Source organism: Anopheles stephensi, chromosome 2, assembly GCF_013141755.1.
Source record: "Anopheles stephensi strain Indian chromosome 2, UCI_ANSTEP_V1.0, whole genome shotgun sequence".
In the NCBI taxonomy this organism is placed as follows: Eukaryota; Metazoa; Arthropoda; class Insecta; order Diptera; family Culicidae; genus Anopheles; species Anopheles stephensi.
The window spans coordinates 90,193,158-90,220,075 of NC_050202.1; the positions used below are offsets into that span (position 1 = coordinate 90,193,158).

The 26,918-nt window shown below is 48.3% G+C and overlaps 8 protein-coding genes across 10 annotated transcripts; 3 read left to right on the forward strand and 5 right to left on the reverse strand.

The window, feature by feature from the left end:
• Positions 1–54: 54 nt before the first annotated feature.
• On the forward strand, positions 55–2,250 carry LOC118505232 (guanine nucleotide-binding protein subunit beta-2). Its single transcript, XM_036040765.1, has 6 exons — positions 55–583; positions 791–1,236; positions 1,308–1,509; positions 1,577–1,706; positions 1,783–1,869; positions 1,932–2,250. The coding sequence occupies exons 1-6, from the start codon at positions 512–514 to the stop codon at positions 2,036–2,038; spliced, it is 1,044 nt and encodes a 347-aa protein (XP_035896658.1). The 5' UTR covers positions 55–511; the 3' UTR covers positions 2,039–2,250.
• On the reverse strand, positions 2,222–5,612 carry LOC118505255 (immunoglobulin domain-containing protein oig-4-like). Of its 2 annotated transcripts, none has more exons than XM_036040812.1 (5): positions 5,475–5,612; positions 2,981–3,132; positions 2,827–2,898; positions 2,609–2,758; positions 2,222–2,540 (listed from the first exon to the last, which is right to left on the reverse strand). In XM_036040812.1, the coding sequence occupies exons 2-5, from the start codon at positions 3,110–3,112 to the stop codon at positions 2,382–2,384; spliced, it is 513 nt and encodes a 170-aa protein (XP_035896705.1). In that variant the 5' UTR covers positions 3,113–3,132; positions 5,475–5,612; the 3' UTR covers positions 2,222–2,381. The 2 variants fall into 2 exon arrangements, with proteins under 2 accessions (XP_035896705.1, XP_035896704.1); XM_036040811.1 differs by lacking the exon at positions 5,475–5,612 and adding an exon at positions 5,071–5,237.
• On the reverse strand, positions 3,241–4,888 carry LOC118505249 (transmembrane emp24 domain-containing protein 5). The gene is made up of 2 exons (XM_036040802.1): positions 4,344–4,888; positions 3,241–4,275 (listed from the first exon to the last, which is right to left on the reverse strand). The coding sequence occupies exons 1-2, from the start codon at positions 4,344–4,346 to the stop codon at positions 3,541–3,543; spliced, it is 738 nt and encodes a 245-aa protein (XP_035896695.1). The 5' UTR covers positions 4,347–4,888; the 3' UTR covers positions 3,241–3,540.
• LOC118505201 lies at positions 5,009–7,682 on the reverse strand. Its single transcript, XM_036040682.1, has 6 exons — positions 7,540–7,682; positions 7,338–7,472; positions 6,315–7,268; positions 6,102–6,237; positions 5,711–6,036; positions 5,009–5,636 (listed from the first exon to the last, which is right to left on the reverse strand). The coding sequence occupies exons 1-6, from the start codon at positions 7,586–7,588 to the stop codon at positions 5,476–5,478; spliced, it is 1,761 nt and encodes a 586-aa protein (XP_035896575.1). The 5' UTR covers positions 7,589–7,682; the 3' UTR covers positions 5,009–5,475.
• Positions 7,683–7,942: 260 nt separating this feature from the next.
• Positions 7,943–9,418, forward strand: LOC118505261 (10 kDa heat shock protein, mitochondrial). Its single transcript, XM_036040823.1, has 2 exons — positions 7,943–8,119; positions 8,494–9,418. The coding sequence occupies exons 1-2, from the start codon at positions 8,117–8,119 to the stop codon at positions 8,794–8,796; spliced, it is 306 nt and encodes a 101-aa protein (XP_035896716.1). The 5' UTR covers positions 7,943–8,116; the 3' UTR covers positions 8,797–9,418.
• Positions 9,409–11,100, reverse strand: LOC118505230 (regucalcin-like). Its single transcript, XM_036040760.1, has 4 exons — positions 10,752–11,100; positions 10,350–10,536; positions 9,720–10,284; positions 9,409–9,649 (listed from the first exon to the last, which is right to left on the reverse strand). The coding sequence occupies exons 1-4, from the start codon at positions 10,869–10,871 to the stop codon at positions 9,457–9,459; spliced, it is 1,065 nt and encodes a 354-aa protein (XP_035896653.1). The 5' UTR covers positions 10,872–11,100; the 3' UTR covers positions 9,409–9,456.
• Positions 11,101–11,497: 397 nt separating this feature from the next.
• LOC118505179 lies at positions 11,498–15,827 on the forward strand. Its single transcript, XM_036040632.1, has 6 exons — positions 11,498–12,125; positions 12,190–12,418; positions 12,486–12,641; positions 12,710–14,233; positions 14,739–14,888; positions 14,962–15,827. The coding sequence occupies exons 1-6, from the start codon at positions 12,014–12,016 to the stop codon at positions 15,080–15,082; spliced, it is 2,292 nt and encodes a 763-aa protein (XP_035896525.1). The 5' UTR covers positions 11,498–12,013; the 3' UTR covers positions 15,083–15,827.
• LOC118505213 (G-protein coupled receptor moody) lies at positions 15,801–26,619 on the reverse strand. Of its 2 annotated transcripts, XM_036040725.1 has the most exons (10): positions 25,348–26,619; positions 21,972–22,118; positions 18,966–19,106; positions 18,556–18,726; positions 18,339–18,466; positions 18,107–18,260; positions 17,715–18,034; positions 17,475–17,636; positions 16,834–16,938; positions 15,801–16,495 (listed from the first exon to the last, which is right to left on the reverse strand). In XM_036040725.1, exons 2-10 carry the CDS (start codon positions 22,109–22,111, stop codon positions 16,452–16,454), a joined length of 1,365 nt encoding a protein of 454 aa, XP_035896618.1. In that variant the 5' UTR covers positions 22,112–22,118; positions 25,348–26,619; the 3' UTR covers positions 15,801–16,451. The 2 variants fall into 2 exon arrangements, with proteins under 2 accessions (XP_035896618.1, XP_035896619.1); XM_036040726.1 differs by lacking the exon at positions 16,834–16,938 and having other exon boundaries at positions 25,348–26,617.
• Positions 26,620–26,918: the final 299 nt, after the last annotated feature.

Consider the following 26,918-nt stretch of genomic DNA (forward strand, 5'->3'; position numbering starts at 1 on the left):
AACACACTCGGCCCGGTTGAGGGTGAAGCCCAGTAACTGCACGCTTTACACTTATTTACCCACCAACCGAAGGCTGAGCTTTGGAGGACACATTGGGCCGTTGGAAGTAGCATGACAATAATCCTCCACCGAGCAGCACAGCGCGGACAGTTCGCGGCGTGGCATAGTACCGCCGGGGGTGCTGCTGCTGGACGCAGGAAATTTAATTAGTGTATAGTCGCCGAGATACACCGACCACTGGGGACGGACCGTTTATTGGAAGGTCTCGTCTGACCGGGGCAGTTAGTTCTTCTCGGTACAGCGCTGCAAGTAGCAGGAACTCTCGCGAGTACTAACGGTGTGCAGTCGACTCGGGAACCTTACCCTTCTGCAAATTGCTAATTGCAACCCGTGATCAGTGACAATTGGTGCGCTCGTGTGCTAGCAGGTGTCGGTGGTCGGTTGATTGATTTTCAATTGTGAGGAATTTCGTGTCGTGTCCCGTGTCGCTCCGCCACCGCAGTAGTACATCATGCCACCGAAAGACGATCCCGAGGTAGCGGCGTTGAAGAAGGAGATCAATGATATGATCGCCAAATTTCAGGTACGAAAAGGGTGTACTCCGGACGCCTAAATGTGTCGATTTAATCGATTAAGTTAGCGAGGGATGATTCAATTAGTTGGCCGAGTTCTGCAACAGTGCAACAAAACACCCGCAGTCAATCCAATTAGTGGACCCGAGGACCTGCGCGAGTCCTCACATCTCCACTGTGTGTACCTCGCTGATGGGTTTTCGTTCCGACTTTCGCAGGAGGACCAGAAAAAGAATGCCGATTGCACATTGTTCGAAAAGTGTGGCGACCTTGGCGACGTTCCGAAGGTGCGCATCTCGACGAAAAAGTTCCTCAAGGGCCACATCAACAAGGTGAACTCGGTGCACTACGCGGGTGATTCGCGACACTGCGTTACCGGGTCGCTGGACGGTAAGCTGATCATCTGGGACACGTGGACGGGCAACAAGGTGCAGGTCATCCCGCTGCGTTCGGCCTGGGTGATGAGTGTGGCGTACGCGGACTCCGGCAACTTTGTAGCGTGCGGCGGCATGGACAACATGTGCACCGTGTACGATCTGAACAATCGCGACGCGCAGGGCAACGCGAAGATCGTGCGCGAGCTGATGGGGTACGAGGGATTCCTGAGCTCGTGCCGTTTTCTGGACGACACACACATCCTGACCGGGTCGGGCGATATGAAAATGTAAGTGACGAACCTGAAACAGCTCGAAAAATGTAAGGGGATTCATGGTCGGTTCTGGGCTTGTGTTGCAGCTGCATCTGGGATCTCCAGGTCGGCAAGAAAACGTCCGAGTTTGATGCCCACGCCGGCGATGTGGTTTCGATCTCGATGAGCCCGGACAAGAACACGTACGTGACTGGGTCGGTCGATCGCACGTGCAAGCTGTGGGACGTGAGGGAAAACACACCGAAGCAGACCTTCTTTGGCCACGAGGCGGACGTGAACAGCGTATGCGTAAGTGTTCTGCAAGGATTTTTGCTAGCTCGCTCGCTCGACTAATCTTCCCCTCATCCCGCTGCAGTATCATCCGAGCGGATTTGGCTTCGCGACTGGTTCGGAGGATAAGACGGCCCGCTTGTTTGACTTCCGCTCGGATCAGCAGATTGGCCATTACGAGCCACCGAACAAGAACAGTGGATTCACGTCCTGTGGTAAGTGTTGCTGCGTGATAACTGTAACCGGCACGTACTAAAGCCCCCCCCCCCCCCCCCACCATTACCCATCCAGCTTTGTCGCTGAGCGGCCGTTACATCCTGTGCGGATCGGACGACAACAACATTCACATTTGGGACAGCATGAAGGGACAACACAACGGTAAGCCAACCTCGAACGATGCGGTACTTTCGACGGAATATCTGACACTATGCGTTCCCCAGGTACACTGAGTGGCCACGAAAACCGGATCACTTCGATCAGCATGGCGCCGAACGGTATGGCGCTGGCATCGTGCAGCTGGGATCAACACGTGCGTATCTGGGTCTAGGCGCTCAGCGCGTGTCAACTGCTGGAGACCTCTCCGGACTAAGGCTACGCTTTTTGTCACCCAATTTTTATCGAACGCCGCCGAGATGATCTACACCCTATACGCAATATCAGAACCAGCCGAGTTCCTTTCTACACCACTATTACCAATCGTTTCTGTAAGAAGCAAACACGCAAATACATATAACTTGCTCCCGTTATAACTAATGTATATACGAATAGCGTTTTTCCCTTTATTATTAACTCTACATTCGCTCACGAATGATTTAATCTATATCATATCGGCCTAATAATGCGAGCCCGAAACTATCCCTGTAGCGGACAGTGTGTGGAGGAGCGTGCAGCTAATCGAATGCGATCGAGAAATCGGTCTTAAAGCTCCTTCGATCGATCGAGTACATGTTGTCGGCCGTGCACTCGTACACGCCGGCATCCATCTGGGTGGCAGGATCGATCTCAATCTTCGACTTTACCTTATCCTTGCCGATGTACCATTCGTGGACCTGCAAGAGGGGGGACACACACAACGCCAGTAGGCATGGAGCGAGTTCGTGAGCCGGAATCTACTTACGTGAAGATACAGATGGCTGAAGATCTCAACACCGTCCTTGAACCAGGTGATGGTCGGTCGGGGCGTACCACGTGCCACGCACAGGAAAGCAATCTTGTGTCCCAACACGTATTCGTAATCAAAGTGTGAGGCAAGTGTAATTTTCGCACCCTATAAAAGAATATCAGAATAGAGTTACTAAAAATCCCGGCCATATATCCCGTCGTCCACTTGCTCACGTTGTTATTGTTGTAGTACTGGTCCGATTCTGGATCACGGTATTTGCCCGTTATCGGAAGCCCAATTTGCATCTGCAGAAAGAGAAGAAACACGTGAGTCGACGGTTTGGATGGTGTCGGCTTGCCTTGAGCAATAATTTATCTGCGCCATTACCCTCGATTTCGTACGACCTCTGGCACGGCCACGCCTAGCCTCCACGTCGTCGATGGCGATCGACACCAGCAGGACGATCACGATGCAGAACATGTACACGGACATGCTGGTCGACAACCGATAGCGATGCATTGTTTGGATGGCGTTGTGTCCTGTCGATAACCATGCTCATAAATATTACTTTGCTTTCATCCCTTGTTTAATAAACTGCTGAATGGAATAGCCGTGTAATTTCTTTCCTCCAAAAAAAAGGGCCAACGTCCATTTTAAAATCTTCGTTTTTTTATTTCGATGATAAGTGGCAAACGACGGACACAGTCTCACTCACGAACTCCTTCACCGCGGGAGTAACACACCATCTATGGCACTTGCTTGGTTTCGATGACTTACGCGTTTAAATTATATTAGCCGATCGCCGATCGTTTGCTATTGCTGTCCGATTGTCCGGATAGTATGCTTCGAAGCACATGCGACGCGATAATGGCGAGATGAAGCTTTGGTTTTGTGCTTTAACTATAATTCGAGGCAAGCAGATTGTCTCGCGGCAAGCCCATCTCGCGTTACAGCTTCGTGAGCAGCTTGTATGCTCGAGATTCCACGTCGAACAGCGACTTCACCATAAACACCTGCAGCGTACCGACACCGACCATGACCAGAATCTGGAAGAACGACCACACGTTCACCTTGAAGTAGTTCTCCTCCGCCACATTACGGTCGCGGGCTTCGTGCGACCGCAGCACGTCCTGCAGCTGGCGCGCCTTCGTTAGATTGTTCCTCACGCGCTTGATCGCGTCCTCCATGTCCTGGACCTTCATCTCGTAAAACTCGTCCGGCGTGAGGCCCTCGAGCAGATCGATGTCCGGCCAGCCGGCATCCTCCTGCTCACCTTCCCGCTCGATGATGAGCTCGAAAAACACCGTCTTGCTGTTCGCCCGGCTAAACCCATTGTCGAAGCAAAACTTGTACTCGCCATCGTACGGCACCGGAAACCGGTGGATGTTGTCCGACTTTTTGTAATCGGCAAAGATGGTCCGTCCCGTCACTTCCGCCAGCTCGAAGCTAATGTCCAGATCGCCGTGCCCACCGTCTATCACCTGATACTCGATGTCGATCGTTTGGCCGGCTTTGGCACTCTCGAAAAAGCAGTCCACATTCCCGGGCCCAACGCTGACCGTCATTTCCTTCTGTATTGCAAACGCGCTTGGAAGGAGCTGGATCGCGAGTAGAATAGATAACAGTGGATACCACCGGCATACCATGCCATGTTGCAGAGTGGAACCACTCCGGATGTGGGCCTAAAAGCGTACAGCAAACGAATGAAGCAACAGACCGGGAGGAAGAGCGTCGGGCTTTGATTACTCACCATAGGATTTGTCCGAATGTTACAAATGCACACACACTGAGTATTGAGTACAGTTGAATGTCACCACGACCACGGCTGTGAAAATATTTATCCTTCCTTCGGGTGGGTGAGTAGGTTTTAATTCTTTCCGGTCTCCAAAATACACAAGCTCGCCTTTATTTACTCTTTTTCCGCTGGGAAGATGCAAATCGCAGCTGTCAAAACGCTAGAACACGAGCGTACGCACACACTCAAACACACACACCATATGCACGTTCGGTGGCGCATAACCGTTTTACGCGAGTACGTGAAGCATTGTACGCGCGCACATGAGCACATGGACGTACGTACCAAATTTGTTCAAATTCAACGATATTAAATGATAGGACGCGATTACGGCGAAGGACACGGAGAGTTCGGAATTGAGAATCACCGCGCTGTGCGTAACGCTCTTTGGGCGGAATATTGCCATAGAAACCGTCCTCGCACACTTTGATTCTTTTAAATGCAACTTTCGTTTTAGCATAACAAATTCAAATAAGCTTGCTTATGTTTTTTACTTCTCTATAATACAATACCACACACACACACACACACACACACACACACACACACACACACACACACACACACACACACACACACACACACACACACACACACACACACACACCACACAAACGTTATCGAGAGTGTTTAACGCTTTAAGCTATATATATTCACAAGCAATTTTATACACTGTTTGTACCTTCTGTTCACGCAACTGTACCAGATTTTTGGTTCTCCTACAGATGGGGTTTCAATTGAACTCCGGTTCCCAAAACGAGGTTCCGACACTGAAAAGCTCCTGTCCTGTGCCAGCAACGCACAGGTATTTGCGGACAGCGCGAACAAGCCGATCGTCGTCTCGAAACTGTTCCAACTGTACACACTTTCGAGAGACGGCTCAAACTTTCCACTCTCCACTTGCTGCCCATTGGACTGTGGCCGATCGAGCAAATTGAATCAGGGGTGAGATTATTCTCATTCCATTATCCAATTGACGGTAATCGAATGCGCCATACGCCCGACACCACAACGGCCGGCCACGACAGGCGGCGTGTCAAGAAGGATCAGGACTTAACGGATTGCGTTTCACTTAAAAATAGCTACCTTAGGTGCATGCTTCATTAATCACGGGCAAACCACGGCAGACGAGCGCACACCGGATCCGTTGCGGCAGCTGGTAAAACATCCGGCAGTCGCCCATAAGCTTCAGTAGATTGGGATGCTTCTGTATGATCGTTTTTGTGGTGGAGGATGTTTTGCTGAATTCTACAATCAGAAGACGGAGTATGAGGTTGTTTTTTTTTTCGATTTCGATTTCCGATACGTGTCACGGTACTTACGCCACTTGCCCGCTTTGAACGCCATCGTATCGAGGGACGAGATGTTTTGCTTGGTGTACGCAGGATTCGTCGACGGTATCCAACTGCCGAGCAGCAGCATCGAGTAGATATCGGTCAACAGATCGGTCAGTACCCATAGCGCTCCGATCACGGTTGGGCAGTGGGCAGCGTTGTAGTACATGTGCGTACCGGTCATTTCCGTAAACAGACCGTTGGAGAACAGCCGGACCGAATCACACCCGAACAGAAACGTTACACAGCTGATGTTGCGCTGTAGCAACGTTTCACCGTTCATAAACTGTAATCCGCTCCCGTGACCGTTGTAGCTATCGAGATATGGATTTGAATGATAAGGCTTCCATCGATTGAAACGGTAAGGGAAACTACTCACACAAGAACATCCGTGTTGTTTAATACATCGTCGAAATCGTTCTCCTTTGGTGCTTGATCGATAAGCAGCTCGAAATCCGGGAACCATTCCCTGTAGAACATCTGCAGCCGAGCACTCATTTTTTCTAGGTTTTTATCTGCAAAGGGAAACATAAACCGGACATTGCTTTAGGTGCGTGAGTGGCCAATAATCGTTTGGGGTGGCCAAACTTACCAGGATTTATGATACCAAAGCATCGGTTAGCCGAAAGCGTAAAGTACCCGTGCTTTATCCGTGGTGCGTGCGCCCGATACAATTCGCTCAGTGCCCAGAAGCTGGAAAACCGACTAAATTCACCGGTCGGATGTAGCATCTCCCAGGGCATGCTGTCGAGCAGTTCATCGATTATCAGCATTACCGGATAGCAATTGAGCCGTTCCTCCGTCCTATCGTGGAACTTTTGTTCCCTCAACTCGGACAGTAAATCGTACAACGCTTCCACCTTGGCGTCATCCAGATCGAGCTGCTCGCTGCAGCACAATTCAAACAGCTGCCGATCGTCCAGCAGATCCAACCGACGCGCCACGAGCGAAACCAATCGTTGGCCTGTACGATTGATTCGATTATGGACGCAAAACGCCTCGATTTGATTGTAGATTTCATTCTCCAGCTTTTGATCGGTTGTCGAACGGAACTTCCCCACCAGCAGATTGCACCACGGTCCCAACAATTCGCGCGTACGTTCAACGGCGGAACTTATCAGCTGTTCTACGATATCGAGCCGGCTCGCTTGACTATCGGACGATGCCGCGGCGGAATCGTGGCTAGCGATTGCATTTCGCACCTCGGAAGGAATGACTGCGATGTGCTCGAAGTAGTTCGGAAACTTGGCATCCGGTTTTTCGGCCGGTGGTTCCAGCGGGATCAGAATCGGTTCGAAGGGAGTGTCGCCGCAGGGATCGCTGCACGCAAACACGGTTAACCATATTGCGGTGGGTTCTCGGACTAGTTCCTCGTGCACCATGCCGGTCGCCAAGGGATTGTAATCTTTCGCTATCTGTATCACTGTCCATTCTGCTGGCAGTTCTTCACAGCGTTTGCAAAGCTCGGTGTAACCATCCGGTCGATCGGCCGGAGATGCTGTGGAGTTGCTTATTTCACTTTTGATTACTTGCTCAATCAAATCGTCTAGAAACCGGAAATAAAACACAGAAACGTATGATACACGAAAGGTCAATTTTCTTCGCAACTTCTTACTGAGATCACAGCTTTGCCGGGATGCTTTAGAGTATTTTTGGCGCTTTGAAGCTCCGAGCGACTGGGTTTGATGTAGTACCGCACTGCGATGGTCTCCTTCGGTCAGTGCAATGGACGCACGTAGCTTGCACTCCACTGGAAGTGGTATTGGATGAGTTAAATTTCTTGCAACACGCAGTTTATTGGACACCAATCAACTTACGACCGATGAGACCAGTGTTTTCTGTCCTTTTAGCAGCACAACTTTCCATTTTGTTAATAAATGTCGGTTAAAGCTGCTCGCTATAAACAGCAAGCTTCAAGAGGTAAACAAAATTTCAAACATGATGTCGGTTGTGATGTGCCGGGCTGCATGCGCCCTGTTTGAAAGGCCGCCATGTTGGACGCCATCATGACGGCTCAGGTTGAGTTGTACAATTAAATCGATTTTACCCACTTTTGAGACGTGTATATCTTAAACATAAATTTTAAAATAATACAAACATCTTAAAAAACAAATTTATTACAGTTTTTCACGAGTAAAAATCATTCGGCAGTTTGATAAAACAGAAACCGTCACATGCACGCAATGTCAACTGTCAAAATGTTCTAGACGGACGAACCGGGCAATATAAGCACTGTCAAGTCGGTCCTCGTGCACGAAAGTCGTGAAAACTGTCCGCTCTGCCGGTGAATTTCGTTTGCGGAAGCTAATTCTCTCCGATAATCTGGTGTGACTGCAGATTATTTGCGGTTAATCGCAACAGTTCAGCTTATTTCGACAACTGCCAGCACAGAAAATGGTAAGTACTCGTGTAAAGCTGTGAATTTCTCCCCGGAGAATCGCTGATTGACCCGAGCGCCGGCTTCCAGAGGCTAGAGACGAGGTCTGGAACATTCTTTCGTGCTTCGGCGAGATACTCTTATCGCTGTGCCCCAATTGGCCTCGGAGTCTATATGGTGTAAAGTTCATTAAACGCATTACATTGTTCAGTTTACACTTTGAACAGTTTATTATTCACTGGAGGTAGAATTTGACCGGCGTTGCGTTCTCTGGGGGGAAAGTTCTAGCTTACGTAATCCTGACCCCCCGCCCCCCTCCTTGTGTCACATTTCGAAGCACATGCAGTACAGTTTTTCTAACCAAATTTCTTCTTAATGTATCCCCGTTTTGCAGTCTGTCACGAAACGTCTACTGCCCCTTTTGGATCGCGTTCTGATCCAGCGCGCCGAAGCCCTCACCAAGACGAAAGGCGGCATCGTTATCCCCGAGAAGGCCCAATCGAAGGTGCTCGAAGGGACGGTGGTAGCCGTCGGTCCCGGTGCTCGCAACACACAAACCGGCGAGCATGTGCCGTTGGCGGTGAAGGTCGGCGAAAAGGTGCTGCTGCCGGAGTACGGAGGCACCAAGGTGGAGCTGGGCGACAGCAAAGAGTATCACCTGTTCCGGGAAGCCGATATTCTGGCCAAAATCGAATAAGCACCGTACAGCAGGACACCATTTCCGAAGTGTGCGTGTGCGTGTGTGTGTGCAACAGGACAAACGCAATACCATGGCAGCAGCAGATTAAAGTTAGATGGCGGCATTTATTATCAACGTTAAGAAGTGAATCCGTCAAGCGACCTGAGCGTCAGTTTCCGGTGTTGTTCGAACGAGAATGCTTCCAGCACCGGACTGGGTGGATGTGTTTTAGGGCGGGCGGAGAAGGGCAGAATGTGAGGGAAGACTCTACCGGTTGACAGGGAATATTGTACAAGTTCGTTCGTTCGCTATGGCCGCTAGCCACAACAGGTGACGCTGTTGGGGCCCGATAGCGCCGTTTAGTTTCCTCGCCCGGATCGTGTCATGGACCACCAAAGACGGGGACTAAAGGACCGTCATTTGCTGCTCCTGATACACGATCCCAAGGACAAAAAGATCGCTTCGCGCCCATTCGAGGACTTCCTTTGGGGCATCAAGTTCAAATGCTAGGACGCTTGATGTGCCAAACGTCGTCAGCGTTTGGGCCGCGGGTTATGTCAAGCAAGGAAAACGATTAGCTAAGAGTGAAATGTATGATTTCAACCAACCTTAATAAAAAGACAAATCGAATACTACATTACAAAACAAGCGCGTTATCGTTTTTATTCCAAAGGTGATCTACAGAACCATTTTGTGCATCGGTTTTCCCTTAACGCCCAGTCCGGTTACTTTGAACAGCTCCCCGGCCGGTGCAGGCTTTCCGCCGTTAGAAGAAGTCGTGACGAACAGCTCATCCAGCTGAGGGCCTCCGAACGCGACAGATGTAACCTGCTCTGCTGGAATTTTAATTTCCTGAAGAAGCTGCTGCGTTCTGTGGATGAAAGGACGTACGGCCGTTAGGGAGTGCAGCAAATACACACGGGTTCATCCGACACTCTTACCGTTTATCCACCTTCATAACCTTCGAACCACCCCAGGTGGCAATATACAGGTTCCCGTCGGCATCGCTCGTCATCCCGTCGGGGACATAGCCCGGATTAGCTCCGTTGATGCGCAAATCGTAAAACACAGTCTCATTCTTCAGATCACCGTTCGCATCCACATCAAACGCCTTCACGTCCAGCGCGGCAGAATCGATGTAATACATTCGGGACGGATTGCCCGGCTCATCCCATGTCAGACCGTTCGAGATACTAATGTTCTGCTTCTGCACCACCATGGTTCCATTCGTGTAGCGGAAAAACTGTCCCTCCTTCTGAGCGAACAGATCCCCAAGGGTTTCCAGCTGCATCGTTCCAGCGTACAGCCGTCCGGATGGATCAACCTTACCGTCGTTGAAACGAACGTGACTCTGGCTGTTGCCCAAATCGGCCAGTACACGGACGTGGTGTGCTTCCTCCGATCGACCGTCCCAACGGATCAGGGTCACACGGTTGTTCTCGCCTACAACGAAATGTTCCGGCTGTCCCGCGACAAGCACGATGAAGGAAATGGAGTTGGCTCCCTCTGAGATACGAACATTCAGAGTTAGTTGTAATCAGTAATTAAAGTTGGCATTTGTCTATATTTACCAAGCTTTGCACTGTAGGTACGATTTTCTGCGTAATCGTACCGATGGACGGCCGGTGTGTTGATATCCACATAGTAAAGGCTCTGGGTGTCGATGTCCCAAACTGGCCCCTCGCCCAGCTTTGTCCGTGGACCGGGAAGCTGCACCACCTGATAACTGTTATCACTGCTGGCCATCTTGTTTTGGGGCTGTAAAAGGAATCGATCGCGAATCGAAAACAATGATCTGTGAGCTGTGCTGAAGTGGTGTGACCTTCAACTGTTTCTTTACTACAGTTCCGAAGGTTTTAAGTGAACGCTTCACTAAACCAAGTTCAATTATCGATGTCTTTTGTGTGTTTGATTTAACGTATTTACTATAGGCAAGAAGATAAGATAAATGATACCAAACCAATAAAACATACCTGTAGTTCCTGAGCTTGGGCGAGGTGATCTGTTGCGCTACAGTACAGCAACACACTGAATGCAATCAATTGCACGCATCGCAATGAAGCCGATGATGATGATGATGATCGTGAGAACATCTCGATCGGCCTTGTTGACAGAATGGCGGTTGAACAATAACGCCTAAAGCAATGCAGTTTACAACAGAAGAATCAATAGTTTTTCTTTCTCAAAGTGTTTGATCGTACATCTAATCCTTCCTAACTAAAGTGTGATCAGTGACTGAATGTGATTTGCTATGACGACAAAATACAAGTTCAACGATCGTCAAGGTCAGCTAGATCGCTAGAGAAACTTTCACATTCTAGCGACGAACGGACGGTGTGGAAGTTGACAAACTTTCTAATAACTTCAGAAACCTGCTCATTATGTCTTGAAAGTGAGAGAACGAACTGAAAGTGTAAAGAGAAATGCAGTTTTTCATCCCATTTCACATTTTCTTAAATTGAATTTCTAATAAATTAAGCTTTAGTCGTTGGTGACATGTAAAATCGTTTTTCATTATTATTACGCGACAGAAATAGTAAAAAAGAGTACCACATTCACAAAACCCAAATAAATATAGAACAATCTCCGGAAAATCACACCTCGTTTTGAATGGTTCAACGGGTTTTCAAATAAAATATCCCATTTTCGAATACCAAAGCTTCCGTTGACGGGCCGTTTCGAACTGTCATCATCGGTGACAGCTGCTGCAAAAGTCCATCAACAACAATAATACGAGAGATCGATCCGCTCTTTGGTGCGTTTAGTGCGTTTCGCGTTTCGCTGTGCATTGATTGTTGGTGATGTGTTGAGCATAAATTCGTCCGAAATCGTGCCGATTGCTTTCGCTAGGGTGGAACAGTGCCGCAGCCGCAAAACAGCTCATATGGCCGATCTAGCCACGGTTAGACCGAAATGTCCCTGTATCCTGTGCGGGCGCCCATTCGTACGCACTAAGAAACGCATACGAGAACGTGACGATCGTACGTGAAAACAGCACCGAACGAACTGTCGAGAACAACTTCTTCTGTGTATGGTTACTGTTCGGGGGCGGAAAACTCTTTTATTTGGCGCTAGAACATTGCCGCTCGCAAGGGAAGAGTAGATCCACAGGCGAATTGTGTGGGGAGCTACGAGAAAGGGGAAACGTTTTTTTTGTATCGAAAGTTCCCTTGTGTGAGTGTGTGTGTGCACCGTGCCCGTGTCGTGACACGGATGAGCTTCTTTACCCGATAGGATGGAGCAATTTTCGCACGACCTAACGTTGGCGCTGGAAGAAACTTCCCGCACCAACTCGAGCAAGGTCCGATGGGGAGTGCGGCGCCGAACACGATCGACGGGCAATTTGCGTAAGTTCTGAAGGTATTGAGTCGTAACGGGGTTGATTTACCGGTGGCCGTTTTCCGTTTGCAGCCTGTGCACCACAACCGACGGAAGATAGTTCCAGCAGTCCGACCGATCCACCAGCTTGCAATGTGGTGATGAACCAGGCCGATTCGCCCTACCTTAGTGGCAGTAACAACATCGTCCAGAGCGACTCGGACGATAGACATTCCGTGGCGTTCACGTTCAAGTTGCGCCAAACGCCCCTGTCGGGAAATTTTGAATCTGACTCGCTGAACGAAAACTTCAGTCCTGCTAGGTAGATTTTCATGCTTTAAGGATTACAGGCGAGAAAGATGTTTTATCCGCTTTCTTCTCATTTGCAGACCCAACATGCGGCGGAAGAGAAAGTACAAACGCATGGCGGTTGAGTACGAAACGACACCGTCCACACCGCACATCGGTGGAAATCCTCTGTTTCCCGTTACCGGCACGGTAAAGAAGCGCGTTTTCAAACACTCGGCGTGTCCGGATAGTTTCAGGTGGGTGCAGATGAAGCTCAGTTGTTGAGCTACGACTAAAACTCATTCCTTCCATTTTCCATCCACAGAAGTACAATGTTTTTCTGCGGCAAGCGAAAGCGCAGTCAGCGGGACCGCGGTGCGTTGGATTACGACTTTTGCAAGCAGCATTCCAGCAGCGTGCCGAGACAGCGTGAGTTTTTCGGCCCGAAAGGATCGTCCTACAGCGAGTACAAGAGTCGCAATCGTGCCGCATCCTTTTCTGCCAGCATGATGAAATGCGAAAGAATCCTTCCGCTGAACAAGACGGTCGTGTCGAAGATCGAACGGATATCAGCGGACAGAGATCGTGAACGGACGGCCTTGCTGGAAGCTTCCCGTTCCACCGCTCTGGCTGCTCCATCCGCACCGGTTCCCGTCCCGACGGGGGGAGAGTTTAATTTTTCAATTCCGTTGGCGGGAAATCTCCAGCAGCCCGCTGCCACAATGCCCCTGGAAGGAGGGGTGATGTTACCGCTAATCGGAAGTCAAGGTCACGGGGATGTTAAAAGTGCTCCGCATCAAATAATTGCTGCTGCCGGCACAAACAGCACGGTCAGTGTTCCTTTGAGTGAGTCGGGCATGGCTGTAGGAATCGCACCGCTGGTTTTGCCAGCGAATAATATGAATGCTCTGCAGCAGCTCGCTGTACCTGGCACAGCCTCAATAACGACGTCTGCAATAGACGATCCGCTTGGGATGAAGCAACCTGGTCCGTTAAATCCGATGGAAGCGAAACCAATGATGGTGCAACCGTTCGGTGGCAGCGTGCTTGAGAATCCCATTAATTTCCGCCAATCGTTTTCGGAAGTCGCCTCCTTACCGCCGTCCACATCCATCTCATCGACCGTAGCAGAACCGATGAAGGCGGCAATAATCGCGAAAGCAAAAGCAAACTACCCGAAAGAAAAGCACCGCCATCGCAAATCGAAGTACATCCGCAAGAAGCAAATGCTCATGATGGCCTGCCCGGAAGGGCAAGGCCAGCTGATGGACTGTAGCGCACAGGTGAACGATTTCCTAAGCTCCAGTTCGCTGAGTTCGAGCGATTCGGAAGCGGTGCTGGCGAACGAAACAGACCACGAAGGTGACGACGAGTTGACGGATTGGCCCGGCAACGAGGCAATGATTACGTTTGCATCCAAGCACGACTTTCGCAAGGCATATCACGGCAATCGTGCACCGGCGGCAGCAGCAGCAGCAGCAGCTGGACTCTCCTCATCCACACTCGGCCGACCCGTACTGTCCCAAGTAAACCCGCCGGTGGACCATGATCTGCCGGATGACGATACGCTCATGTCGGCCGATGAGATACTGACGGCGGCGAGTGTTCCGGGAGTGGCGGGCGAGATCACAATGACAGCAGTGGGCGGTTTGAACACTTTGGATACGAATTTGGCGATTCCCATCGGATCGGAACTGTCCGCAATGAGCTCACCGTTTCTAGTCAACAACATTGCACCCGGGCTGCCACTGGCTAATGAGATTCGCGAGATACGAGCCGGTTGCAGGAGGATTCGCGAGGAACGGCCCGGATTTTCGATCATATCAAGCGTTAACGAACTTCTATCAAGGTAAGTACGTTCGCGAGCGAGTGTGTTACATCCGCCAAGCGATCGAGGTGAATGGCAATAGATCGGATCCGTATTTTTATCAAAACTGCAGGCCTTAGGACTGAAGTTGTATCGTTGACTTGCCCCGCAGTTCGTCTGCTGCTATTGTGTTGATCCACAGCATTTAAGTTCCCCAGAATTATGGGTGACAGTGTTGCAAGACGCTCGCAGAACTGGTTCTTTTGCTCGTCCTGCCTACTTTCGGCACTAGGGAGAATGCTTGAAAATATGCCTTGCCAGCACAAAGTTGATAGCCTTGACGCCAATGATCGGATGTCTGCCAGGATTCTGCGGAGAAACGAGTATCCAAGTCCAAGTCTTATATCGAGGGTTCCGGATCAGAATGGATATCTTCTTACCCTTTCGGTAGTCATTTGTTGCTTGAACTGTTTCCTGTGGATTGCACCTCAATGTAGCTTCCAAGCAAATTTGTATAACAAAGCACCCTTCATCACCTCTCCTGCAGGTTTCTTCAGGACGATCAGCAGCGCGAGCTAACCCTGCACGACGTGGACAAAGCGGAGCACGATAAACTGCAGGACCTGTGTAAACTGTACTCCCTGAACGCACAACAGCTAAGTGAGAACGGCAGTGTAGTGATGCTGAGCAAAACCAGGTAAGTTCGGTGGAGGGATTTGTGTTTTTGCAGCAACTTTAACCGAACGATTCGGCATCATCTCTTTTACCAGCAACACGATGCAATCGGTACGCATCGATCAATCCAATCTGCCGAAGCGACTGGGCGATTTCAAACGGCGATGCTATGGTAATGCCGCAGCACTGCAATTTCACGACGGTGCTACTAGCTAAACACTGGCTAGCGGTGTCTTACTCGGAGGATTCGGTTTTACCTTCCTTTTAAGATGAATTTGGGGCAATTGTGGGGTTAAAAGCAGGATGATTCTAGTGACGTAGCCATTTGATTAGAAGAAAGCGCCAGGCCGAGACCGACTACGGGTTTGTTGTTCGGTTCGGTTGTACAGATGCAGGACTAGCTTATAGCTGTAGTTATAGAAATGGGGATAAAGAATTCCCCCCTTGTGTAAGGATAAGAACCCGAGACAAGTTAACGTGCGCAGACAGCAGGCTTCAAGACCGCAAAGCAATGTCACTTTGGGGGAATGAAACTCAATTGAAAGGAAGGTAATCAAACAAGAAATTCAAAGCTTAACAGAAGGTTTTAAAATTTTCATGTTGAGATACATATTCGAGCGGCACGGGAAACGCTCTTGAGACGATAGAACGCACCTGAAACATGTAAGTATAATGCTGTACAGCTAGTGTTTAAGGGTAAAGTTAAGAACACATTCGCCAACGGCCGAATTCCGCTTCTCGTAGGCTTGTTATCGGGGGAAACGGGGAGCAAGCTTTCCTCTGCGGCTAAACCGTTTGCACTGTTGTTGTTTTTTTCGGGCAGGAAGCAGGAAAAACGGGGAGGAAATGTTGCGGCAGGCAAAAGGAAAAACAATAGCCATTGTAATAAACCGGGATAAACTGCCCGTATCATTGTGATGCGGTAGCTAATGTGTTGCTTGCTTGGGACACTTTTCGTTAAGAGCTGTCTTTATTCACTTTGTTGTTCATTAGTTTGTACAAGTAAGAGAGGGTGTGGAAGTAGGATGATGTAGTCGTCGTCGGTGTTTGAAATAGTTGCTGCATAGCATCCGAACTAAAGGTGAATAATTTAATCTTATCAAACTAAACTCGCAAACGATAACAAGAATCTAAGGCGTTCGGGGTTCTTCCAGTTCTTTGGAGCTTGCGTGTGTGTGGTTAGCCTACTATGATACCGCAGTTTCAATTAGCCTACTATGATACCGTTCTCTGCGCGATATCCTTACCCTAAGAAATTCGTCTGTGTGCGCTTCATTCATTCAAGGAGGAGACCCCAGATTAACCTAATTTGGCATCGTGAATATATGTTATGACTTTGGGGGAAGTTAAAATAAGCAACGGAAGCAATTGAGTATCGCTCGCGGTTGCCGTGTTTGGATTGGCTTGGCGTCGTTGTTTGGTGTCATCAAGGGAAGATACTAGTGATTGGCACGCGATGGCAATTGTGCTGCACGATCGACAGCGTCTTCATAATAACTAGCTTATCAGCGCTTCATGCTATTTTACTTGGGAGGAAGATAATGCCTTTCAGTCCACGGCGCATGTGAGTGTTTCATCTTATCTTCTAACTATCTTGAATGGCGACTAAATGTTGTGGGTGCGGCGAATCTGTAAGGAAACAAAAAGGGAAACATATCTTTAGTTGAATGCCATTGCACTGATTTCTTAAAGCATTTGAATGTGAAATTTGCAGCAATGCATTAATGAGGTAAAGTTGTGAGTTGGCTAACAACAAGTCAACAAGCATCGGCTCTAAACGTCTTTTTAATGAAATTGAAAGAGCAGGCTTATGAGAATGTTATGAAAAGATCTACTATGCAGAAGGAGGATAGCGAGAGAGAGAGGAAAAAGATGCAGAAAGTATCAAAGCGGAGTGCAATCGTAATAGCGAAAAGTGTTCCGATGCCTCTGGCGAACGGTGGACAGCGGTTGTTCGGTCCGATTACCTTGGCGTAGTCGGCTGGATGGGGGCGACTCGGGTTCGGCTATTGAAACTTGGGACACCATGGTACGACTGTGGTTGTAGCTGTACCCTATGTCTTTCCATTTCTCTAAATAAAATGTACACAAGTAGAAACGAAAAACGGAATCTAAGTTCAGGACGTTCTGGGGTTTTTTTTCGATATTTTTGGGAGCAGAGCATCATCTCGCTCTTAACAGCGATAGCTAGTCTCTGAAGAGGTATCTAATTTTTGGATAAAACCATACAAAAAAGTTGCTGGATGAGGGCATTCATTCGTCCCATCCGAAGGTCAAATCGATGATCGGTCAAAGCAGTGACATCGTATCGAAACCTACGTAAACCAAGTCCAGCAATGATGTATCGGTAGCCAGCTAGATAATTGCGCAATAATATTGTCTTCTTTACAGCTCGCAGGCACAACACATCATGGTCAGCATCTGAACGATTTTTTTTCCTTCCACTAAGCATGACAGAGCACCGCACTGTCAGCGTACAAGGCGCTTTTTTTCTTCTTCTTCTGATTGGATAATTACTCGTAGTATCGTAAATTATTCATAAGATACGAGACTTTTGCAAAGGGCCGTACTCTTGAGTGTGTGTCCCTTTGGCATCGATTAGACTTACCTCCGACGCTACTTCCACCGTGCGTAAAGCCGAGCAGCCGAGAAGGCTTGCAGAAGATGACGGTCTTGTACGCCTGCCGGTACTGTTTGTTCATGATCACGTAGATGATCGGATTGATGCACGCAGAAAGGTACAGCATAATGTAGCCAATGATGTGCAGCACTACAATAAAGCAACAATAGCGAATCGTTTAGATATTGGGAATACGCCCTCTAGAATCACATTGGCACACACACTTACCCGGCACCGAAACGTTCTTGTCCACAATTTTGGAAATCGTTATCGGCAGGTAGCACATAACGAACGACAGGAAGATGGCCAGCACCATCTTCGTGATGCGCCACTCATTCCGTCTGGCCTTCGCGTCCCGGGCGTCGGTGGCACTGCGTGCCGCGCCCGCCACCTTCACCGCGGACGAGCTGGCCGTGTAGCTGATCGAGTTGTTGTTTGCCGAGCTGGAGCTGCCGGCTGAGAGTGGTGAGGCCGGATCGGCCGCCGATCGCAGATTGTTTGGAATGTTGCACTGTGATTTGGAATGGTTTTTCATTCGTTTGTCCGATCTGGTGTGGCACAAAGAGAAGAGTTAATAAATGTTCCTCTGGCGGAGATCGCACAACGCTGCGCAGCCTTACTTGTGAACGACGCAAAAGATGCGACTGTAGCATATCACGATAATCATGCACGGAATGATAAAGGCAATGATGAACATGGCCGTTTTACTGCTGCGTCCTTCGTCGTCGGGCAGGATGGAGCAGGTGCCCAGCTGATGGTTGTAGCCGAATTTGCCTACATTTAGGGGTAAAGAATCCAACCGTCAGTAAATCGTTCGTCTTTTACGGACGCTAAATGAAGGCGATGCCTTACCCCAAACACCAAACAGCGTCGGTAGCTGGAAGCCGTAGGAAAACAACCAACAGGCGATGATCATCACCATAATCCAAGACGTCTTGTACACCTTCGGGTAGATGCTATAGTGTGCGATCATGATGTAGCTGTTGCGAGAAAGAGCGAAGAAGCGATTAGAAGGAGCGATTAGCGAGGAACTCCGGAGGGAAGTATGCTGACGAGCCGCGTCTCTTACCGGTTTATGCTGATCATCGTGATGCATAGCAGCGAAACGCCGACACTGCCGTATTGCATAAACGTTATCAGCGTGCAGAGCGTTTCGCCGTGCATCCACGTGCCCTGGATGAAGCGTATCGCGTTGAATGGCAGGACGATTATGCAAAACAGACAGTCCGCAATGCATAGGCTAGGTGTTTGGCGGTGGGGAGAAAGAATGAAATCGGTTTTAGGGGTTTGGGATCGACATATGACTTCTCGGGTTGAGTTTCGTAAAACCGGATATTCGAGAAGGATATAGAGAAGTGATGCTTGTAAGGCTTCAAAGCTTATCGAACGTGTAATATGATTCTAAAAATAGGTTATTCTTTTGGAATTTCAAATAAACGTTCGCTCTTGTTGAGTTGGTGACCTACACCGATAACCTACCTGATAATGAAGGCCGCTGCGACGTTTCGCACCTTAGGACATCGAAGCAGTGCGACGATCGTAAGCAGATTGCCCACAATTCCTGTCACCATAATCGTTATAGTGGCAATGGCGGCAAACGTGAGCAATGGGCGGGAAAATCTGTGGAAGAAGATAGGGTAGGGAGATTCGATCATAACGATGATCCTCGACTGGGGTGGTTCATCCTCGAGCAAGATCCCTTCAGATCCCGCTCCAATTGCAACTCGACACTCGATGCATCAACAAACGATCACATTTTATTTACTTCCCATTCGCTCTAAGACAATCATGATCATCTTATGAGCTAAAGAAGCAGGAATTGTATAACTTCTGGATCCGTTGCTCTCAGGCGGTAAGTTTTATCCCAACCGCAGTGTGCGTGTGTATGTCTCTCGCTGGAGGGATGCATATGGTGATCCCGGCAAAGAAAACACAACAACATCCGGACCAAAGGGCTGTGGAGCGCGTGGTTTGTCCGGTTTATTTATAAACAGAAGACTCCGACGACGTCGATCATGCTTAGGTCCCGGTCCGAAGCAGGAAGTACACGAGGTTGGTTGGAGATGACGAACGGGGTACAACAACAACAAAAAGGAGCATCATGTACCGATGCAGAGGAAATGCAATGTTGTCTTATTGTGACAAGCGTTTATGATACACACATTCGTGGTAATATGTTGGGAGCGGCGAAGTAGCCGAAAGTGAAGGAGTTGCAAGAGGTAATTTGGTGCATTCGCTTAGCTATTTTGAGATAAGCGATCAAAAGCAGAGCGAGTTGCAGTTGGATGGACAGTGAGTAATCTAGATTGAAATGAGTGTTCTGTGGGGAATTCTGATGGCTTATTCAAATGTTTTGTGTTCCACAAGGGATTTTTGGAATTTTTCCTGTAAAGATCTCCTCCTCTCTCTCTGCCGTCGCAGCTATGCATTTTTCATAGCATCAAGTTCGTAGAGTTGAGGAACTCCATATTCGATTCTCTCCGAGAGCTTTCAATAAAACATCAAACCCTGCCACCGAATTGCTTAAATGTCAATGCTATTCCAGAAGGGTTCACCCGCTTCGCCGTACCGAGTGTGCAGTTGGTTGGGCTTCTAAGGTCCATCCAAAACAGATCCATCCATTGGATATCGGATTACGGGCGTCTGATATGTCTACCACCGGATCCATGAAGCGCCAAGGGTGTTTTGTTCTTCTTTGCCTTTGACTGTCGAAATAAATAAGAGCCGTTGTGTGTTGGCAGCGAGCAACGGGGGAAGCAGAGGGCAGAAGCCGGGATGGCCCGTTTACACGGCCACTTGCCTCAGATGACGCAGGCTCGCTGAACGGAACTAATCTCTCGCTCTTTCGCTAACCTTAACACGCTGCCTTAAACGTGCTATCACCGTTTATCGTTGAACCAAGTGAAAGGAGTCGGTATGGGCAACGAGCGAATAGAATTGCGTTTACAAGCGTAAAGTTTAATTGAAGTGAAGAGCGACAAATTTGAACGAGATTTATCGACATTGATCAAGGCTGTGCATAGTAGAATAAATGTATGGTCAAAATGTTGCGCCTTTCGTGATCCGGTTACAAAATTACAAAGAGACAAAGCCAAGTCTATAAATAGATGACCCAACTGGACGATGCTAGTCACAAAAGCCTTCACAGCTTCTTAGGTCAGCGGGAATTACTCAGGTTTCAGCCACAGCCAGCCAGCAACAATGAGCGAAGTAACTGAATGTGGCAAGCGTCGTGAGCAACATGAGTCAGCCTCCATCCAACACCCTCGGCACACTCTCGACAGGCAATTAATGCAAACAGCGCGTCCAGACACGAAGTCGCGCAAAATGGGTAAAGATATTTGTCATGGGCTAGCTTTCCTGGAATGAGCGTGTCTGTCATCATCGGAAGGTGATTAAACCAATTTTCTGTGTCCAATACTGGTTGAGATAAGCAAGTATGATGTTGTGTTTAACAAAAAGATCACTTTAAAATGGCTCGAATTCAACAGAAAGGGGGACATACATTATGCTGGGAGTCAACTAATGCATGTTCCCAAAGCGCGAATTCAACAACAAAAAGGGGAGGTTTGTGCTAGAGATCATAGGTCAACTTGGCCATTCTAGCTATCCCTCTGGTCGTGCTGCACAACTTTATTCGTCAATTGGAACCGACCGGGAACGACTGGCGATCCCCGGAATGATTGACCCCCCTCCGGTTGATCACAAATTTCGAGTGAGGTTAGCGTCGCTTCCTAGATTGGCATGGATTTGGTTGTAAAAAAAAGGTCCCGGCCCCCCCCCCCCCCCCCCGGCCGTCCACAGGAAGTACCATTACGTGCGTGTGCAATTCCTGTTCTCCCTTCCCGGGTCGCTTTTGCCACTTTGCACAAAAATTCATTGCTTATTTCCTTTTTTAATTTGGGACCCTATGAAGTTGTGCAGCGGGTACGATGTGCGCCGTGTTTTATTTGCCGTGCTGGCCGCGCCGTGCCGTTTATTTGATCGTGATTTCCCTGTTGATAGACACATCATCATCGGTGCGCAGGGTGTGCGAACCAACTGTACCCGGTTGGTTCGCGCTTCATTTGCTTCATGTTGCGGACGTACGAGGGTTTGCAGGGCATCGAGCTTCTGGTTTGCATCGCAAAACAGAGGGACCCACGAAACTGTTGTTACAGTTATGTATGCTGTTTGTTCGACATTGTATCGAGTTATTCAAGCTGATAACATGCTGAGGCTTATACGAGGAGCATATACAAGTTAAATGAAAACCCAATTTATGTGGTAATTTTAACGCATAGATTAGCATAAACGTGAATGCTTGGCGATCCAGGGGCATCTCTTCCATCTAATGACGAAATTTGGATCTCACTGTTGCCGACAGAACCCACCAAAAGGCAATAAACTCATCACGTTTTGGCACGTTCGACACATTACGATGGCCATCAAAATCGTCCCTCGAACTCTCCACACGCCGTTTCGCGGGACCGCTGTCTGGCTTACCTGCTGGTTTCGTCCGGGAAGTCACCGTCCTCCGCACGCATCTCGCCGGACGTACCGATCGTGGGCAAAACGGAAGTAGTTCCATTGCTCCATCGTTCGTCGTCGAAGCGTTCTAGCGTACGGTTGATGAGCTCGTCCATGGTGGAGCTGTAAATAGAAAAAAAAGGATTCACGGAGTGAGTGTGAGACTAGAGGCGCACATGTGGCCGTGGTTGAAGATTCGAGTCCGAGCTCCGAGTGTGGAAATTTAATTGTGGGCAAAAAAAGGTTTAAATATGTTAACCAAATAAACAGTCGATCATCGCGTCGCTTGGAGATTGCGGTGATGCGTTGGCTCTCTCTCTATCTCTTGGCTGTCGATTTGCTTGATCGGAAGATCGATTTTATGTGCGCTTTTATTTGTGGTTTCTGCTGCATGTGCTCAGGCTGTGTACGATTGCCGATGTGCTAAAGCGAAAGATCACACAACTATACCGAAAGGGAAATTACAGCGCTAGATTATCGATCACGGGAATTGCATCGATCAGCGCACAAGCGTTCTGTGAAGCAAACGGACGGACGGCCGGACAGACAGGTCCCCTTAGGCCCACGTCTCGAGAACACGACGCGCGAGATAAGAGCGAGTGGACAGGCGTGTGTGACAAATGGTGGCAACTGCCATCTCGCTACGAACAACGCCTTATCGGGGTTGCATTTCACTGAGCCGTGATGATGCAATGGAGCTGGCTGGCATTGGGTTGGGCAGGTTTGCGCTTTTATTGTATTTATTAGACAGCTCAATGACGCGTCCGCTCGCTGGCAGGACAGGAAAAGAAAGGACTGCTTCTTGCTAGATCGCCCCAAGCACACCGAGTCAGCATCTTATCTAGAGGAACGTTTATGAATGGAAAACAAACCACAGACACCTCGGATCGGTACGAGCTTGTGCCTCGTTTTGTGCTTTGTTTATGTTTGGCTGTGCATTAAATCTACACATAAAAATCATGTAGTGAATGAAAGCGACTTATCTTCTGCGTGGATAGAACGGGGTGAGCGCGATAAAACAAACAACGCCACCACAACAATTAAATGTTAATTCAACTGATCGAGTGTGTGTGTTGTGTGTGTGTGGCAGCCATAACAATAACCCTTCTTTGTTCGTTTAACACTGCGCAGCCACCCAAGCATAATCCAAACAGAAGACAATGGCGTGTCCCGTCCAAGATGCAACTGCAACTTTGCGGAACCGTAGCCAATCGAATTGACATTCCAAGAAAATGGACACACATACCACAAAAAAGGACCCGAGTTGGCCTTTCTGGTGTTTCGGTTAAAGTTTTAGATGCGAGGTCAGTAGTGCAGGGCAGTTAGATTTGAGTAGAAGATTGAGCGGTTTTCCGCTCTTATCATACTGAGCTCACTTACAGCTCGGGCCTCGCCGGCTGACAGGCAGGCATCGTTGTGGCGCATCGAGAAACACCCTCCATCGACGAACATTCGATCAACGAAATTAAATGCAATTAACACCAATTAAAAAGGGTCACCCGGCTGACTGGGCGGACAGCAAATAAAATGTGCGTATCCCAGCCGAAGGCGCGTTGGCGTTGGGCGTCCCAATCCCAATCGCGAATGACCCCGAAGATGACGAGCGGGTGATGGTATAGAATTGGATGAAATGTTTTTGTTTTGCTGAATGGCTCAGCTCAAATGGTAAGGCATTTCTTCTGGATGAGACAGTAGGATTAGCTATAATATGTTTGTGGGGAAATTTATTAAAATTATTATTAAAATTAAATTCTTAAATTTCCTTATCACTATGCCATCTTAAAAAACTCGTCCAAATCTAGTGTTCTGATCCCTTTTTCTGTTCTTGTGTTTGGAGTAAAGGCTGACTGATATCTTTCTCATGACGTGCCCAGCTCAGTGCAATATAGGATAGTTATTGTATGCGGCATGATTACCTGGGCATGATACGAGGATCAGAGGTCTCTACCAATGTTGGACAAGACGCATGGCTAAGATTCCCTTTTGTCTGCTGATAATTGTCATTCTCGCTAGCCTTGATTACTTTCGTTTGTCTCGGTTGTCCTAAATAATGTAGGGCTTGTTTCTTCTCTGATGACATTTGACAATCGCACCAAGAACTGAATGCTGCACTTTTCTTATGCGTCGGAACTCTATTAGGTCTTCGTCTGTAAATCCTCGTGTTTTCTAAGGCTAAGTCATTTTATTATCATATTTTATATCAAAAAACCTAAAAGCTTTATGTTATCTAGTGGTCAGTAGCTCGGTATCGGTAATTCCAGCCGGAGTAATTAGTAAACTTAATAAAGTTAAATAGTTTATGAAGTAAATAAAGTTAAATTTTGCTTCTTGAATACACTCTTTGTCACAGGTTCAGCCCAAACGGGCTGAAAACTATCAAGCCACTGTTCTGAACAAAACATCACCACCGTCAGCTTCAATCTCTCCCAAACAAGCGTATCGGACTGTACAGCAACTGCCTCAAAAGTAACACACATTTTGCACCTCTTTTTTCTAAATTTGCTTTGCCTTTAAGTACTCATTTGTGAGGATCACAATGCGAGATAGACAGAAAAAAACTCGCGACTCCAACATTGTTTAAACAGTTGATAGTAGTTATGCGTGCTTATGACTCACCGACCGAGGCGTTCACAGCACTTGCGGTTTCGCGCGAATGTTGCCGTTTCCAAGGTGCCGATGGCACGTCTTTGGAAAGACATGCAAAAAGGGGTCGCGGTGCCCCATACCTTAATCGATGAGTCAAAACGGTGGAATTCCTTACCGGCTCTAGCTCCCACCCTGCGCCCAGGGCGATCCGAATCCACGTTAATCGGGTGCTTGGCGGGTCAACAAGGAAAACGGAAACCGCACGTGAGTCTGTTGTGTGCATTGTGACGCATTGTGGAACATGAAACACATAACATGTTGATGTATCTTCGGTTTTGTTTCTTGTGGCGATCTTTTTTGTAAGGTTGAATTGAACTTCCCAAAATGTGCTTCGCGAAACGTCAAAGTACGCATCGAACGTTGGTTCCGATTTCTAATCATTCGGGGCACGGGTGTGTGATCACGTCGTGGGTTAAAGCAATAAATAAAAAACCCTCTCACACACACACTTACACGCAAACTGTGGATTAATGCTTTCCGATCGATGATCGCCGTGTGTTGTCGGTGTTACTCATCCGAGTGGTTAAATTATTGTGTGTTTGATTACATTTTTTACACTTCACTTGGTAAGTGGACACAGGGCACACACACACAGACAGAAGCCAGGTTAAGGCCGTTGTTTTATTTACATGTGCTTCTTCGTGCATTGAAAAAACAATCGAAGGTTGGTTACGGCAGAGCTTAAGTCACGGAGAGCGATACTTACTTTTAGGTTTAATACACTAAAGCGACTGCAACATCAAGCAGGAAGTCTTTGCGATGGATGAGATTCTGGATCGTTCTTTTCACTCTGCTAAGGAACTTTAAACTTTACGTGTAAGGCACTTTTCGGCTACACCACTCACAGCACATAGCTTCAAGCAGTTCTATTCCCTCTTCCAGAACGGAGCTGCAGTTTACGTTCTTTTGGCCCTTGCGACTTCACGCGCGTACCGGTCATAACCTTCTGCTGCACCCCTTAGGCCGCGTTCTTACTCACGTGCGCCTTACTTTGATTGTGATACCGCAAATGTCCCTCGCACACATTTTTGCAATCTCATGTATGGCTGTGTGAGTGTGAGTGTGTGTGCGTATCCGGTGCGCGTTCGTCCTTCGGGGATAACACTTTTTTGGTGTGTTTAATTTTCACCGTCACCGTTGGCCAGGGTTTGAAACAGCATTTGGCCAACCTTGAGACAGGCAAAGTACACCACGGTCAATGCGAGCAGACGATAGGTAAAGACGCTCATTGCGTACGATCAATCCAAGGCGGCTATGAGCTCCGAAAGGGGTCCGAACTTTGCCGTGTTCCCTTCAGGATTTAACGCCCTATAGAACGCGTCGTTTATGCTTCTTCAATTCCTCCCCTATGCGCTGCTGTTCACTGTGACTGGACGTTTGTCAACTTTTTAGAACACACTGGCACAAAACGATGGTGTGATAAGGTGATAGGAACCGGAGCAATGGACTCCGATAACAAATCAACGACGACGACGCGGGTTCACGCAACAGTCACCGCACAACCACAATCAGTTGCGTTTCTTTAACACTCAAATATTTGTCTTTTTTCTCGATGCTCAACCCAACACACATACACGAAACCGTCCTATGTATATTTGAGCGGCCCTGCCGGGGACACACTCCCAGCACCGTGACGATCACTGTTCGAATCTAGGCTCCGTTAGCGCAGGAAGATTCCTTATCAACCAACGCAACGCTACTCGTGTAAATGTAAACAACGAAATGATGAACTGTGGCACATAAAAAAAAAAAAGGCCTGGTATATGGAACCAACTCGAACGGGCCGCTACCACCAACCCGGGTTGCTGTTATCGTTTTGTCGCTGCAGACGCTGTCGTCAAACGTGCGCTGACGGCTGGAATGTGTTGTCGATCGGTTCTTCGTCTAAATAGTGCAACTAATGCCGGCACCGCGGGCACACTGGAGCTTTGGCGGCAAGCCACCACTCGCGAGCAGTAACGGGCAAAGAATCACGCGGTACGATTTGCCGCACGGCCTCGCGCTCAGCGTTGAGGTTTGAGCCGCTTGCGCAGTGGTCGTGCAGATGCTACATGCAACAAACAGAATTACTGTGTGCATCGGGGGAATGTTTGTTCGATGTGTGCGTCTGTTAATTAAATCAGCGTTAATTGTAGAGAGCATTCAATACTGTTTAAATGATGTATGTTGAGGGAAAGGTAAGGAGTTGCATACAATATTTTAGATTTTTTGTTTACAAAGTTTATGGTGTATATTATGTACAACTAGTGAAAAATGTATTCTGTACAATTTCATAGA